This window comes from Lepeophtheirus salmonis, chromosome 5 (genome assembly GCF_016086655.4).
Source record: "Lepeophtheirus salmonis chromosome 5, UVic_Lsal_1.4, whole genome shotgun sequence".
NCBI lineage: Eukaryota > Metazoa > Arthropoda > Copepoda > Siphonostomatoida > Caligidae > Lepeophtheirus > Lepeophtheirus salmonis.
The window spans coordinates 28,293,697-28,311,618 of NC_052135.2; the positions used below are offsets into that span (position 1 = coordinate 28,293,697).

General features: G+C 29.4%; 1 protein-coding gene across 1 annotated transcript in view; it reads left to right on the forward strand.

The window, feature by feature from the left end:
• The first annotated feature begins 410 nt into the window (after positions 1-410).
• Positions 411-17,922, forward strand: part of LOC121118367 (uncharacterized) — a 109,367-nt gene continuing 91,855 nt past the window's right edge. The window contains exon 1 of the mRNA XM_040712938.2: positions 411-765. Within this exon, the coding sequence (XP_040568872.1) occupies positions 532-765 (234 nt within the window). The 5' untranslated portion in view covers positions 411-531. The remainder of the gene's footprint in view (positions 766-17,922) is intronic.

Consider the following 17,922-nt stretch of genomic DNA (forward strand, 5'->3'; position numbering starts at 1 on the left):
CTGTTTGCTGGTAACACCTTTCTTATATGATCCATACTCTCAAGTAGCAGACACACAAAACACCATTTTGATTCAACATGGACTCGAATGGAGTGGGTTCCTTTCAAACTGTTGATTGATTTGCATCTTTCTTCACAATGCTACATATTTTTGGATTCTCCTTCTTTCAAATATATACGCTGCTTCGTATATTTATATATATATATATATGTAGAAATAGAGAAAGGGAGGGGGAGGGCGGATTGAAAGAAGAAGAGGAAAATAAAAGAGGGACCCCTTCTTCTACTACGACAACTACAACTACAACGTCGAAGAATGAAAGCCCAAAAGGGAAAGTAGAAGATACTTATAAAATCTCCGCATCTTTTTTCTTCTTCTTGTCTATATATATATATATAGACAACACGATTACTTCTTTAGTTGAATATTAGAGAGAGGAGTGAAGAAGTGTGAATCATTTAAAGAAATGCCCATGAGCTCGACATAAAAAATAAATCTATTTTTTTTAAAGAGACACTAAAGTAACATATAATGAAGGGATTTTTTTTCAAACTACTACTACTCCTTGCCGCCTTCATTTCCTCTTGCAATGGAATCAAAGCACATCGACTTATTAAGAGATCCTTGATGAATGGGACGTTTTCTTTGAGTGAGGCACTTAACGCCACAGAATTGGAGCAAGAGGAAGAGGCTCTTCGTGAGGATGAGGAGGAAAGGGATCGGCTTCTAGAGCAGCATAATGACGTTCCACCCTACTTTAATAAAGTAAGGAAGATTTGCCTTTTTTGTATTAAAGAACATTCATATGGATTATACATAATGTGGCACATAAACATACAAATCACCAAACATATGTTTTTTCCCAAATTGAATCTAAATTACCTTCATTAAACTAATTATCGTTTGTTTCTATCAACAAATTACTCTTTTTAACCCTTTGTAGGCCTTTGTAGAAAATTGCACTTAAGTGATATATAAAAAGATACATTCTAACAATGAACTAAATAGATATTAATATATTACCAAGGTAAGTAAATTAAGCCAAATAAAGGTTTTAAACTAGAGATAGCATTCCTGGATATATCAACTTATCCCAGAAACTTGAATACAAATCCTATAATTGGTTGAAATGTGTCTAGGAATTATTGAACTGTATTGTTGGATATGATATGTACTTTATTATTCATTTTTTTAAATATTTTTCCTTTCCTTGATTTTTGTTCAAGATTGTTTAATATGTAAACTCCTCTTAAACATTAATGGGATTCTTTTACGTCAACATATGTAATGTATTAACCTTCCTTCTTTTCATTAACTTTTACAGTTTTCTATGTATTTCCATCACTTTCTGTCATGAACAAAAAATGTTCCCTTCATTCATTCGTTAAACAAAAAAATATAATCAACAGAGATAAATTAGCTGTTTTTAAAAGAATTAATTAATTGTACACTCTGATACCTTTCCACATATGTACATTGGAAACAAAAGTCATTTATTACATTATTTTAAATGAACTAATAAATAAGGTAGCAACTAATCAATGACTCTCTCCAAATCCCATCAAATCTATTATAAGTTCTACTTAGATGTAGGTTTTTGTAGGTTTTTTCTTGTATTTAGACATTCATAATCCTTATGATAATTAATTAAAATAATTTCACTTACGTAATTAATTCACCAAGATACGCACTTTGTATGTACAACTAAATACAAAGATTATTTTAACTGAGTTAGCTAAATTCCACTTGGCTACATACATTTATCAATGCATATGAAATAAAACGACAAATTTTTATGGGGATCCTCAGTGTATTGTTAAGGGATCCGCGAAAAGTTACATAAATACTAAATAACCTAATTGGAAGAGCATATTTAAAATTATATTTGACATAGAGATATCAATTTTTTCGGGTATTTATCACAGTTAATAATTGTCTGCTATCGATCAGAGAAGAGTTTTTAGTATGTTTGTCAAAAATACGACCAGGAATTGAAGAGCTGAAGAAGAAAAAACAAGTTCTAGGTTCACACTAAATGACTGACTAACAGTATAAATACATGTTTTTGGACTTCTGCTTCTTTCGTTTGGTCTTTTGAGGTACTCCAGAATATTAAAAAGGTGCTTTAGGGCTCTCCAGTGATAAGGTTGATAATCATTGGTTTAACTCAAGGCTACTCAACTTACGATCTGCAGTTTGAATCTTACCCTTATGTGAATTGTAGTTGGCTCAGGAGGGAAAACAATGGTTAAATACTATGAAGGTACCAGTGGCAGATTTCCAGATCTATTCATCCATTATAATTAGTTTAATGGGACTTTTGCTCATAATAATTGAAAAATCACGGTCGAAAGTCTTCATTTGTATTAATATTAATTTTCTTTCTTTGTAATCTAGGATTTCTCCGACTTTTGAGTCAGTTTGGAAAGGAAAGTTGAGGAAAACTTAATATAAACATTAATTAGAGAATACAACTATTGTAATCCATATTCATTTTCGAGAAAATTCATCCTGGCTTGATTTTGTATTAATGGGTGACAAATAAGAATTATAAATATTTTTTTAATTAACGACACTTTTAATAAATAAAAAAAATAATTAGGTATATGTTAAAATACAAAAAAAAACTTTTTGATGAAAATAAGACAGACGTCAAAATGAATTATTTAATTGAATACCCCCCTCACACACAATCACTTTATGAAAGCTAATTAAGTATGTGAAGGATGAAAAATTAATTACATTTTTATAATAGATTGAAACAGTTTTAGGTACAATACTTCTTGAAATTTAATATTTTTATTATCTATCCTTAAATTTGTAACTACATATTATTATAATTATTTTAATTTAATGGTATTTTGAACGAATGAGTAATCGATAAAACCAGTTGCTAAATAAGTACATTCAATATATTGAATGTACAATACAGTATGTCAATGTTTAAAGGGAATCACATACTTAACTTCCCTTCTTGAAAAGATTCAGAAAAACAATTAATTAAACATTCAATAAATATCTTAAGTGAAAACTAGATTACTCTAAATAATTATTACTCGTACATGTACAGCACCTAAAGGGAGAAAAGGGATGAAAAAAAAAAAAATCATGAATCACGATTTCAATGAGCAAATATCAATCTTCTCAATTTTAATTCTCAGAAAATTAACAGCAACAGCAAAAAGGTCAAAACCCATCTTTACTTGACTTAACATTTTATTAATAGGTAGGTTTATAAATATATATTTAGAAATGTAAGCTTATGCATAGTTGAAAAAAACCTGCCTATCAAAGTATTATTTTAAACATTTGATTTTTATCTGAGGCTCCATTTAATGGAATTGCATGAAGATTCATGACTGTAAATTTATTGCTAATTTATTTTAATTGCACTAGAGTCCTTTTTGATCTACATTATATGGTAAATCCCAATAAATGATGAAACAATAATGCAGATTTTTTAAATATTATTTTTTGTCTATTACTACAGCAAAGTTAATTTGTTTGTCTGTATGAAAAACAGCAACTGGGTACATTGTATATAGAGCACCTTGATTATATCATAAACACATTTTTATTTAAGAAATAACAATGTGATTGTATTAATGAACTATTGCGGATGTGTCTATATGCTTCGAACTTGTATACAGGGTGCACTGTATAAAGTGATCCCTGATGTATATCATTTACCTATTTTTGATCTAAGAAATAACAATGGTTTCATACTAATGAAATATTCATATAAGGAAAAATGTTTCTGTTTGTTTGTGTTTGTTATTTTTTTCTTATTTATATCGTAATTCTATCGTATGCTCTATTTATGTTAAGATTTGAATGGAATATAAACGGCCGTAGTAAAAATGAATTAACTCTCACAGACGTTTTGTATTTAGCATAAGGGTATCACTGTTTTTTTTTGTTAGCAAATGCTTTTGGAGATATACGTACTCATCAGTCTCTATTTTACTGTGTATCGGTTCTAGGGATTTTTCCCTCTAACTCTAATTATTCTACTTTCGTTCCTAAGGACAGCACATGTCATATGAATTGATATGCTCATAAGTATTGAGTAGTAATGTGTGAGATTTATCATGAAATACGGAGAGTAACACTGAAGATTTCTTAGCAAGTTATCTTGTATATTGTTAAATCAAAATTTGTACTACCGCCAGTATTCAATAAAGCTAATTTAATTTCAATTTCTTATATCGATGCATAATATTCTACGTAGGTCCATAAAGGCTTCATATGTAAATAAGAGGTTGTTTGAATTGGATTTGTTCAAAACAAATTTTGATATTTTTGGGATCAAAAGAATTGCTAGTATAATTGATAAGGAGCATGATATAGAAACATAGTGAGAGATTTTAAATTTTTGTAATCAAAGCAAAAAAATTATCAACATCTTAACAATTTTCCGGTGGGCAATCATGCTGGATCGCCATAATACCATAAGTCTCGCTCTCGCCTTCTTCTCGCCCTTCATAGTAATCCTATCCCTATTAATTTGATAACAATATTAAGATTTCTAAAGCAATCCTATTGATATACGCTATTTTACTATGTAGGGCAAATAATTAAATTACACAACTGCAGATGCAATAAATATAATGTTAGTTTGAAATGTAGTAATTTATATTCACAGAAAGAGAATAAAATAACTTCATTCGAACTATATACATATTTTTAAATTCCATGACTAAAATATATTGATGCCTTCACAAAAATATAAATAAGTAGCGCGTTACATCACTAAAATAATAATTTACACTATATTTCGTTGTCCGCTGTGGATGTTTCTCCTTCTTTTTAATATAAAACTTGGGTAGAATAATTCCATTGATATAAAAATATATGTGTTGTTTTAAAGCATCGACTGAGTTCACTGAATTGATTAAATGATTGGTTTAAAACATTTTCGCAAAAGAAAGAAAAATATTAACTCCTTTGTGCAATGATTAACTCGTAAATTCTTTGTAGCTTCTGTACTACATCTTTCTTTGTTAACAGTTGGAATTAACATAAAATATATTTCCCCCTTATCGCCTCTATACATATATATCTCTATGGAATTAGCTCTTTTTAAGCTGTAAAAAATACCCAACAATTAATTATTAATAGTCCTATAGTTGAGAAGATTTGACTAACTATGTACAAACTGATTTGGGGCTTTTTCTGCTCCTTTTCCTATCAAAAGTAGGGTGATACATAGAGAGAGGATGCGTTTATTGAAAAAAAAAAAAAAAAAAAAAAAAAAATAAGTATAGAGATTAGAAAAGGAAAACGAATGATGCGTTTGTCTTTTCTTCTTTTTGTTCATTATTTAATCTGTAATGTTATGTTCACATCTCCCTCTACAAGAAGAATTATTGCATATTTTTGGTTTAAACTGATTTAAAATGCATAATTTTATTAAATACTAGGATGTACACGTTTTATGGATTTTATTTATATATACCAAGAAAAAATCCGCTTATCCTCTTCACAATTCCCCTTTTTAATGCGTATTCAATATACATACATCCATTTACATATTTCAGTACATAGGATGTACTCGTTTTATATAAGACAAACTTGCTAATCCGTGTGACATACATACATCTACTTTAGTAGATCGGATGTACCCGTTTTATATATTTTATACTTAGAAAAACTTGTTAAGCTATAATTTATTATATTTTCTCTGTAATAATGATATTTTAAATGTAAAAGGTTCTCCTCTTGATAGCAGTAATTCATTTTCTCCATCCAAAATCATTAAACAGGCAGCTGATATGAACAAAAGTCTTTCATGTTTACCATATGTCTCTTTCTCATCTTCTCCTTGCACTCATAAAAAAACCCATTTCTAGTGATACAATAAAGGTAGCGAGGTGATGTATATCTATAACATGAAATTCATAGGAAATTCCAGCTTTACATATATTGTAGAATGCAAAATCCTTAATGCAAAATGATATTACAAAAGATTCATCTTCATTCATCATAAAAGCTTATTAAAGAAACACTACACAGTCAAAGTAATCTTGCAATATTGTTAATATTATTATTATAATTATGAAAAAGGTTGCAATACAAAGTTTGTTAAAAATGAAGGATATCCCTTCATATTTAAACTACTAACCTACTACGAGGTTTTTTTTTAAATCCTCAAACTTCAAAACATTATGTTTGACTATAAAGGAACAAAAAATATTTTATTATCAGCTACATACCTATATATTTATAATTTATTTACTTTTCTAAACAATTTTTACACATGGACTGCAATAATAGCAACCTCACTTTGTTATTTTTTCAACTGTTACTTCATAATTAAGAGTTGAAATATTTGAACAATACATTCTACAATCAGAAAAGCATTGTAAATTTGTCATACTCGAGTCTTTTTGATCGTTTTGATCGTGAAGCATATCTAAAAAACAATTTTGGATCATTGAATTCTTAAATAATTGAACGCCTCAAAATTTCGACAAAAGTTTCTGAAGGGGTATATTAGACAAACCTAAGACGTTCCTGATGAAATTGTTAAATTCTCTTCTATTTGTTTAATATCATTCATCAATCACCCATTTGCTTTCAACCAAGGGACATTTTTGAACATAACAAAGTATCTTCTCTTCAATAATCCTATTTGGAGCTGAGAATTTTGAGTTCAAATCAATTTTCTTAACAACATCTGAGCCAAGTCCTGATTTATATGTCAATATTTTGGGCACTAAAGTAAGAACAGCTGCACCCCTATTAGTTCCTATTTTCGTCCAAAAAAATCAATTTTTTACATGCATCCTTTTTGTCATTGTATCCTTGAAAAATGTTTTGGTTATCTTCTTGACCTCCAACTGTTGAGGCACTGCCACCAGAACCATTAACATCATCACTCTAAGCTTAATCCACAACCGATACCTCAAGAACAATTCTAGTTACTATTGGTTTTTACATCTTCGAATTGATCTTCAGATAAACATTGCAGTAATTTGAAGGCTTTATTTGATGTAACCCTTCGTGGTCCATCCTGAGAAATTTAGAAGTAATAAAATATAGGAATCACAAAAACAAAGTTGAAGACTAGAGATTTCTGTGAACAGTTCAAAATATTCAAATGAATAAATAGCTTAGTATATTTGTATGAATGAGATGAAATTAATAAGATAAAGAGGAGTAGAAGAAAATATTAACTTCGGACTGTCATTGTTATAGATGAAAAAAAAAAAAAAGATGAAACAAGATTGAGTGACATCATCAAAGACGGAAATTTATAAGTCTTCGGACTGTTATGAAGGATTGAACTGTACCAGACCAAGGATGAACGGAACTGTAGTTTTCAGTCTTAAATAAGGACTAACACAATACTACTTATGATATTTTGAGGCAGTGCTTCTTAACCTTATTGGAGGTACTGAACTCTGCAAGCTTCATCAGTGCATTAACCGAACCCCTTGGTGATTGTAAAAATAAAATATATTTCTTCAGAACATAGGTATATATTTTATTAGTGCACAAAATGACCCATACATAAGTTGCAACCAAAAGTACTGTGTTCAAAGAACAAAACATGAATATCCCACGAAAACATAATTTAATAAATATTGGTGCAGAAATGTATCAAATTCCACCCACATCTTCGATCTTACTAAAACAGTTGTCCATCAAGGGAAAGTTTGGGAAGTTATCATTCTCTGTTTGTCGTTTCTATACAAGTAGGTCTTTTTAAATGCCTCAAGGTAATCTTCCGCTTCGATGATGTTGACTTCACCGTCCTGTATTTCTCGATTGAGAGCATCAGCCATGTACGCCAAAGTGATTTTATTCTACTTCTGATAGTGTCATTTGAACGGATTGTTTTTTCGATGGGTAAAAAGCCGAGAACAGGCAGAGTATTCTTTTTATCAAATCTGACTCTCTTCCCCTTCAATTCAGCAAGAGTTGTGTTCTTGAATTTCCTATTTCCATGCAGCTTTATCAAGTCTTCCTTGAGTTTTGCCGATCCTAGACTAGAATTGCTTATTTAGGCAGTACAAATCATATATTAAGGACGCGGACTCCCATACGTTCCTAATATATAGGTGAATCCATATTTTACGTATTCGTCAGACAGCTTTTTTTTTTTTTTCCTCGACATAGCTATCAAGAAGGGATTGAAAAATTAGAAGAAAAAAACAAATGATGTACAATCCCTACAGCCACAAGTCGACTACTGAGTGCACCAAATTATCTGCAGCCCATATAATAAAGCTTAGCAATGTTCCCTGATCATCTGCAGCCCATATAATAAAGCTTAGCAATGTTCCCTGATCATTTGCCAATGATGAACAAGTGTTTTGTAAAGTCACAAATAACACGGATGCCCTGTATTTATTATGTTCCACATTTTTACTAAGCAGAAAAATATTTGTAATCTAACACGGACAATAAACTTTTTTTGAATCTGACAGCGGATCCACCCATGTTGATGATTCATGTTGGAATCCCTCCTTTATGTTTACTGTTACGGCACAGTTGCACTGACAGTCGTGTCAGTCGATGCAGGTGGCTTCCTATACCCATGAGTGTGTCCGACCGAACCCCTGGGTTTCAATCGAACCCAGGTTAAGAACCACTGATTTAAGAGATATTATTTCATAAAATAACGTTCTTTAATACAGACTTGTATGTATGCCAAAAACTATCGTTTAGATCTTCTTTCATACTTATCTTTAACTTGCTCTAGAAGGTTCTTTATACTCAATAATGATACGTTGCAGCACTTCTGAATCACCCTGTCGAAAACTTTTGCTATAATATAAGTAAAAAATATGTTATAACATGCAGGATCTCATTAAAAAGTTGTTTGATATGGTTAACAAATATATCATTTTTTGTAAGCAATTGGAATTTTTAACTCGTCTGAGGAAGCAAATTAAAATAAGCTTAAAATGGAACTTATATATTTAGTTTATATACTTATACAAATATATGCTGAAGTATAAATACATATATATTTCATTTTAAAAGTGGGTGAAATAAATTGATATTGATAGTCAAGGCTCAGGGGGAATTTAAACAATAAATAAAAGTTGGTATAATTGACTTATTTGGTTAACCACTAGATAATTTCGGTATTTTCTCGGTTTCTTTTTGGAGGAAAGGTTGTGTGATACAATAAAGATAACGAAATAGTATATATATATATATATTATTAATGTTAGGGGGAGGTGGAGGGAATCATAAGATAAAGTATAGGCAGCCAATACGTGTCTGTAAAATATTTCAAACGCCCGTAGTAGTACATACTTATTAATGAGTATTGTACATCTAAAGAATTGCCTGTTTTTATCCTCTATTTGGGGGGTTAATGCAGTATTTTGTTAAAGTATTTTATTTATCTTGATAGTGAGTATTTACTTTTAAGTGAAAAAAATAATATATACCATATATATATTATAATATGTATATACAAAGTACATAAGCAAATTTGCACAGCCATTTATAAGAGGTACCTTTAGTGCTACTATGAGCGTAGAAATATATTTTATGTATACATTGAGGTATATTTCCTTTAATAATTACTTCCACATAAATTGGGCTGTGTACACATTGAAAGAAGGAACGAAGTAAATATCCTTTTTCACAACAAAATTAAATTAAATTTCCATGTAGGATTTAGACCTGAAAAGCTTTCAGTCACCATCCTTTGATAAAAACCCTGAGAGACAATTATAGAAATTCCAAGGCCTCGGCATTTGTATATATGTCATAGACAGCTAATGTTAAAAAGGGTATTAATTGTTATTTATTAATTAAAAAAAATACTGTGTCCAGTCTCACTCCGACAGTCTCCTTGCACACAAAAGCAAACTAGAATGATTTTTTTATAAATTAAGTGTGGATTACTTTTGAACTATTTGACAAATTACACATTCAACAAAATTAAACTATTGTAATTCGATCAGATAAGAACCAACATTTATTATTGTTATTTAAGCCGTAAAACACAAAAATTACCATTAAAATCTTCCACCACAATAGGGTAGGCCTATAGATCCTTTAAAGAATCCCACGTTCTTAGAGTGTAAGTACGATCAAGAGCCATATCTCGCAGTCAAATACGCACATACATATTTATATAAAAGATAATAACACTTATTAAAAAAACAAAAACATTCCACCATTCTAAAGATAAATTATTAAGTAATCTTTAATATAGTTCCTACGAAATGAGTGAAATAATACAAAAATGTAGGAAAATGAAGGTTGCGTGAAAAGTTGGGAATTATCTCAAAAATATTAAAAATATTGCCTCCAAAATTTAATTATCAATTACAATTAGTCAAATAATATCGACTTAATTATAGCTTTAATGCTTATTTATTCAATATTATATAAGAAAATGTTAAGTCTAGCTGAAAAAATCAATCAAATTTGGCCTTTTTTGTAGGGCAAATCTTCTGAAGTTATAATATAAGGTGTTTTGGATATAATATATATAAATTGAAAGGAATATGAGCTTCTAAATAAGATAATTCATTTTACTTTATTTTTGTATGACTAAACACATTTTGTTGGACTTTATTGAAAATAACTTAATAAATAATTTATCTTTTAAATGCTGGATTGTTTTATCAGTTATTACCTTTGATTTTTATTTAAATAATAATTTCACTTAAAAAATATGGATTTGAATCGAAATTGTAATATGAAATCATGATTTATAAAAAAACTTTAAAGGCCAAACCTATCGCTGTTGAAAATTTTAATAGTTATTTTAGTATTGTATTTCTTATATTAGCAATAATAAATGTGCGCTTTTGCCGTCAGGTGGAAATGTTGTTGTATGATGTTATAATTAAACTAAGAATTAGTCCATGTAGTAATTTATTTAATTGATTAACCATAATGGTTAAAATTGATACTGAGTAGAGGGATATTTTGTTGAAAAATCTAAATAGTTATATGGGTTAAATTAATTATATACAAATTTCTATAATACTCCTAATAATTAATATTGAAGTATACTATAAATGAATAATACTTTCATTATTAAATTACTAAATATTGGAATAAAATTTGAAAATTAATTTCGAAAAAACAAAATCTAACGCCAATAGATATTCAACATATTCTATAGCTTTATAATATTGTTTTCAGATTATTAATTGCTTTTTCCTTTTTCATTCTCCAATTTAATTCATTAAATATTACTTAAAATTATGTTTTAGCACTGTGAGGTCTCATCGTATTGAAAGATTAGAATATGTAAGTATATAATATTAGAAAGTACCTCATTATAGAATGTATACATTAGTATTAATAGAATCGTCTATCAGTAGAAACGTCGTAAGTTGATAAGTCAAAATGGTGCAGCCGACAAATGAAGTGATTTATCCACAAATTAAGGCGAATAAAGCTGGTCAAGTTACAGTACTTAAGAACTTTAAGGGAGGAGTGGAGTCCGTAAAATTGGAAGAAAGAATTGAGGGTTTGAGGAAGAAAATTTAATTCATCATGTTCAAAGTTGAGGATGCCTTACAAAAAATGCAGATGATATTCAACTCAGAGATGGAATGGAAAGAAGAGGAGGCCAAGACTGAGGAGATTATTCTTCAAGAAGTATCTGAAACAGCCGAGAAATTCAGGCTATCGATCATAAAACTATCCAAAAATTCCATAAAACCAAAAAAATTAAAGCCCCCTCTCGTCCAAGAAGTAAAAAAATGCAAAGATAAATAACGATTTGAACCCAGAGAGACTCACGAAAGACTCGACACTGGTTGAAGTTAGATCATGTCGGACAATTAACGAGTTCTACTATTTCACAAATAGGACGGGGCAAATTAGGAGAACAGAGCAACAGGGATATTAAAAATTTGTATGGATTTCAAATTACAAAGTATAATTTCATCCACAACAACTCTAGACACTCCAATAATATGCATCAGAGGATATTTAGATGAAATATACAACAATTTCTTCAAGCACCTCCTAACGCGACGGTATGGGTTCTTTAATATCGTCAAAAGCAGGGAGAAAAGTTTTCAGACTGGCATCTCCATCTTAGACTACAGGGATAAGAAGCAGAGTTCAACACTATAGATAAAAACTATTTGTACACCCTATGCTTGATCAAGGATACAAATAATAGACGTCTACGCTAAGAATTTCTCTGTCAAAGTGAGCCAACCATGAAAAGCTTATTTAGATAGCCATGACCTGGAAGTTAGCTTTATCTATGGAATGAAAAATAAAAGACAAAAAAAAAAAAGTAGATGTTGCATCCCTTTATACTTACAAAGATCGACAAAAACAAAAACAAATCAGAAGATAATTAAGAAACATCATAATCGTCCAGAACATAAACGTAAATGCTATAGATGTGGCGAGTCAAATACATTACATCGACCTTTTAAATGTCCGGCTAAAAATGGGACGTGTAAGAAATACAAAAAGAATGGCCATTTAGAGAAAATATGCTTAAATGAGGCTAAATCTTCAGTGCAGAGCAAGGCCAAGCCAATTAAAAAGTCGACGATCAGAGTGAAAACTTTATCCATCCATTACGTCACTCCAAATATCGAGGCTGAAGTTTATCAAAGGTCAGGCACACGTTTTATTATGAAAGCTCTGCTTGATACAGGAGGTACTGAGTCTCTTATTTATCACAACTTGGTATTGGAGTACAATATCGAAATTGACTCAACTAAAAGACTCTCTGTCACAGCAGCGAAAAAAAAGCATAGTTGAGATGCGTGGGCGCCTTCTGTCTTCGTATCAAAATTGGAGAGGATTCTGAAACAGACATCAATGTATACGTTACTCCAGATCGGAAAGATGAATAAGTTGTTTCATGGCATGGTCTACAAAAACTGTGGATTATACCTGAATCTTTTCCATGAATCATTCAAGGCTCTCCAAATGAATCTATTATCCGTAAGGCTGTATTGACTACAGTGGATACCCAAAATATAAAAAGGGACGTACCTGGAATGTCAAATGAAATTAAACAGTTAAAATCAAGCTGAAATTCATGCCAAGAGCTAGGCATTACCTCTAGAATCATTGCAATAATCTTCAACGTTAAGGGCCTTTTTAGAAAGGTGAAAGATTTAGGCATTAAACATGAGCTCGTATCCCCATACTCACCCCCATCAAACGGGCATGGAGAGGGTGCCGTAAAATCTATAAAGATTATCCTACAAAAATCTTATAACTGGGCTTTATTTCGTTCATCCCTCCCGGAATAGAGAAATACACCCAGATCTGACAGACTCAGTCCAACCCAATGGGTATTTGTCTACTCACAAAGAACTCGGGTTCCAGTATTACCCATTGTCTACAATTGTCGTTTACCATCCGACTTTGTTATTAGTCATATTTGTGTTTAATCAGCATATTAATTATTTTTCTCTAATACATGAAATCCTTTTAATGTTGTTCGTTAATAAAAAAAATTATAACATTTTTTTTTGTAAAGAAAACTTTTTAAAACAGTCTATTTATATTTATACCTCATAACTATTAAGCCCAAATGTGCCATCACTTTCAAATGCTCATGTTATTTGGATCCTCTGATTTCTGCAAAAAGTTTTTTTTTGTCTAATGAATAAATAGAAGACAAAACATTGTTTTCTTTTTTTTTTATGACAATTATTGTAAAAAAAATCAATAATTTTAATCCACTTTTTATTAGGTCATAATTAAGTTCTTATTGATTGTTTTTGCTAGTTTTCGCTTTAATAGACTTTCTCATTCAGAAAAAATTTGAGATATTGTAACGCTTGATACACACGGGTCAATTCTAACGGTTTTTTTTATTCTTATTTATTTGTTATACATATATTTACGCTTAATATAAAACACAAGAGGGTAAATTTCGATAATCTTATAATCTAGCTATAATAAATTTCCTAAAACATACGCGTACACCTTAATAAAGTTTAAAACTCCTCCAGTGTCGTTATTTTTCCTTGACCTCAGAGTGTAGAAAATATGTTGTGCCTTTGTAAAAACAGTATTAACTTTTTGACTGTCTGTCTCGCTAAAAATGTCAAAAAGTAATCACTTTGGAGCTTGGACAAGAAAAATGATCTAAAACCAAAAGAATGTCGCAATATATTATATTAAAAAGAAGACATTCCCAAAAGATATGATTAGCAGTCTCCATTATTCAGCATTAAGGGCATTTTCCATGTTCGTCTTTATAAAATTTACGTCCAACCTCCAGGGTACCGGATAATTTACAATAAGTAAACCATTTTTCTGCCGATGTTATAAGATTGCTATTAAAAGCTCCAATAACTTCATATATATTTTATTTTTCTTCGTTTCAGATATTCAATAAAAGGCTTCAATGTAGGGATATTGGATATTTACGTTCCTTCACCGGCATCTCCCATTCTAAAGATAGTTCATAACACTTGATAATTTCTTTTGAGCCATTGCAGGATCCCTCTTGTCCTAATGAGTAAGCAGAGAGCGTCTTTAAAATTTTGACAACTCAATTAAAGGATTACTTTTATAATTTTGGCCTAGTTTCATAAGAAACTTCTTTAGGTGAATGCTCTATAAATTATTGTTATGCCAAAATTTACCAACCCAATAGAGATATAGGTACATTATGCAGAAGTTAATAATTCAACACCTTGAAATGATTATTATTTCTAGACATTTATTTCCCAAAAAAACATTATTTTGTCTAATTTTTTGATTTTTTTTAATTACTCAGATTGAGTTGTACTGACTCTGTTTAACTTTGAATGACCAAAAAATAGAGAAAAATAAAAATTTTCAGATCAAGAAATGAAGAACGGTTAGTGCTAATTTTTTATTTATTACGTTTATTCGTAAATGTATCGTCGTGGTGTTAGCATCTTTCTCTAAATGATTAATTCCGCCTACTTTCGTTTTTGTTTTTTTTAAATAAATAATAAAATAATAATATATCTATTTAAATGTAATGTTACAATATTTCCCTGTACTAATATTACTTTTAATATTGGTGGTCCTCCTTTCTATAGCAGTAACACATTTTTTCCCACCAAACATGACTATTAATTCTTAAATGCCAAATGTCTCACTCCCAGCTTCTCCTTGAGCTCTCTGAAATCGCCATAAGTATAAGTAAACATAATAGTATCTGACCTAAGAACTCTCTTTGAAGTGCATTTATATAAGGGATATTTCTTTCTCTAGCGACAGTGTATAAAACCTACGCACATTAAGTTCAAGGCCATAATTTCTCATTAGCGGGTTCTTCACTGAGCTACTTCGCTCTATTACTAATTTTCTCAATTTCTTTACTCAAATTTAAAAAAAATTATAACTTATACAACTGTCCGTTTTTAGGTAGATATTTATAATATTTAACTTATTGCATTCAACTTATATTTGTGGAATACTAATAATTGGTATAATCTGTAAATAAATTCAAATATTAGCAAATATATATATAATTGAGACAAACAAAAAAAATGTGTTCCAACTGTCTCCAATCAACCTTACTTATATATTATCCATGAAAAAAAGATTATCATGCACCAAATCACTCCATCAATTGCTTTATAAATTTTACAAAATTATATTTAAGAATTTGTTGAAACATTTATTGCAAACGAATAAAACGTTGTTAATTTTATATTCAAATAACTTATTGCCTGCTATAACGCAAGTGTAATTATTAAAACATTTGACTCTGTTCTTAAACAAAAAAAAAACAATTTATGTGCTTGTTCCAACATATATACAGCTATATAATTTAAATATTATATTTAATTATAACATAATTTCCCCTTAAGAAGGGGAAAATACAAAAAGTATTTAAAAAAAATAAAAGATAGTTCAATTATAAGTGTGTAAATAAAAATTAAAATACAAAAGTTTTTAAGAATTAACTTATTATGAACAAAATTATAATATGTTTGCCATTTCTTCATTTGAAGTAGAACAAAATATTTAAGTACTTTGATTGATTTTTTTTCAAGGTTTACCCTGCTAAAGTAATCATTATCTGTAATAAAATTGTGCTTTCATTGACTAAAAAAATGTAAAAAGCGTTTTCTTCCATACAAAAAGATACATGTAAATATGTAATAGACTTTAAAATATGTTGGGTTTTTTTGTAAAATACATACATTTTTACATGAGGGTAATATTTTTTTTTACAATCTTATATGTTTGGATCCTTATTGGATAATTTTTATGTAAAGTTTTTGAATAAAATTTGACTTTTGAAAGAATTTGAATAGAAAACGTCACGTATAAAATGATTTGAAATTTCTAATTTTTAATGAACAAGGATTTTTTTATTAAAGAAATTACTAATCATTAAAAAAAAAAAAGGTTAAAGAAAGAGTGTGGTTCTCATTTTACAAAATGCAAATGAACCTTCTCCCCCTTCTTCTTTTAATAAAGTAGTTCAAAACTATGAAAAATAATAAAATATTTGATTGGTGAAAGAATCCTTTCAAGATTTTTGTTAACAGCAAATTCTTCAAAGAATGTTGATTATATTTGTCAAGCTAAATATATACACCGTACCTACAAGCACGTATACACACCACTTAATCAGGCAAAAAAAAAAATACATCTACAAACTTTTTCTTTAGAAATAAAAACACAACACCAACAAAAGAAAATAACATATTAGTCTTAAAAAAAAAGAAGCTTAATACTGAGGAAATATATTGTATATGAAAAAAAGTTTGTTTGTATGAGTCAATAGAAAGGTTATTGATCAATCAACCTTAATCAATAAATAAAAAAAGAAGAGGATAAAACATTCATATCAATTATTAAGGCAATTTAATACATCTCTTTAATTTTGTTCGTTGTCATATGATTATTATTAATCATGAATAAACATTGGGATTAAGAATAATATATATAAAAAAACAATACAATTTATGAAATTAAATTTGTATTCTTTTAAAAAAGTATTTCCAAATATGGAGTTGTAAATTCTAAGCATTTTCTGTGTGCGAGATTTTTTACGTTGCCAACGTGAAGAGTGATTTTATTTTCCAAAGCTGTTATCATTATTATTAAATTTATGAGGTTAAACATGTAACTAAGTATAAAATGCGTGTGATCGTGAAGAAGAGAGAATAATACTGAGGATTTGCTGTGGAGTCATAAGTGTAATTCATTCTTGTGAGACTAATAATCAGAGTAGAATCAAGAAATATGGGAGTAATTCCAGCCTTTATATCTTTTTTAGATATGGAGTGAGATTGCTGTTCATTTCCTTCCTCTCCTAGCTGCTTGTAGATAATATTATGAAACGTCATGACAGCTTAGCTGCTTTACAACCAAATATTCATCAAATGGTCAGTTTTAATATGTCAATTTTCGGGGTTTTTCTTTTTTTACATAGGTACATCGCTAAGGATTTACAAATCTACTAATATCCCTTTACATTATATATACAATATAGTATACATATGTCTGCATGTAAAGACATTTTTCCTATTGAATTTCTCTCTCATTAATTACACATTTAAAATTTATGTATGTATGTACTTTCCTACATACAATATAATACATATAACATATAAAGTATTCTATGGGATTATCAAAGATGTTTTATTTTCTTACTCCTATGGATAATACATGTAACACTTCTATAGAGCTTAATGGATATGAGGAATATGTATGTAAAAAATAGATACTCCTTCATTTGATATAATATTTATTTACATAATAATGTACAATGATTAATGATTCCTTCCGTATTGATTATAAAGCATCATAAATATGAGTTTATTTATCCGTACGATACATATTTATAAATACGTACTAACTAATGCTAACTTTGTTATTGTGTACAAAATGTATAGTACATATAATGTATCTAATGCTGAGACTGCATCAGATACCACTTTTCCCCACTTTGGCCTTAAGTGATTTTTTCTGGCCCAATTTGTGCCGATATTTAGTTCTGTCTCATAG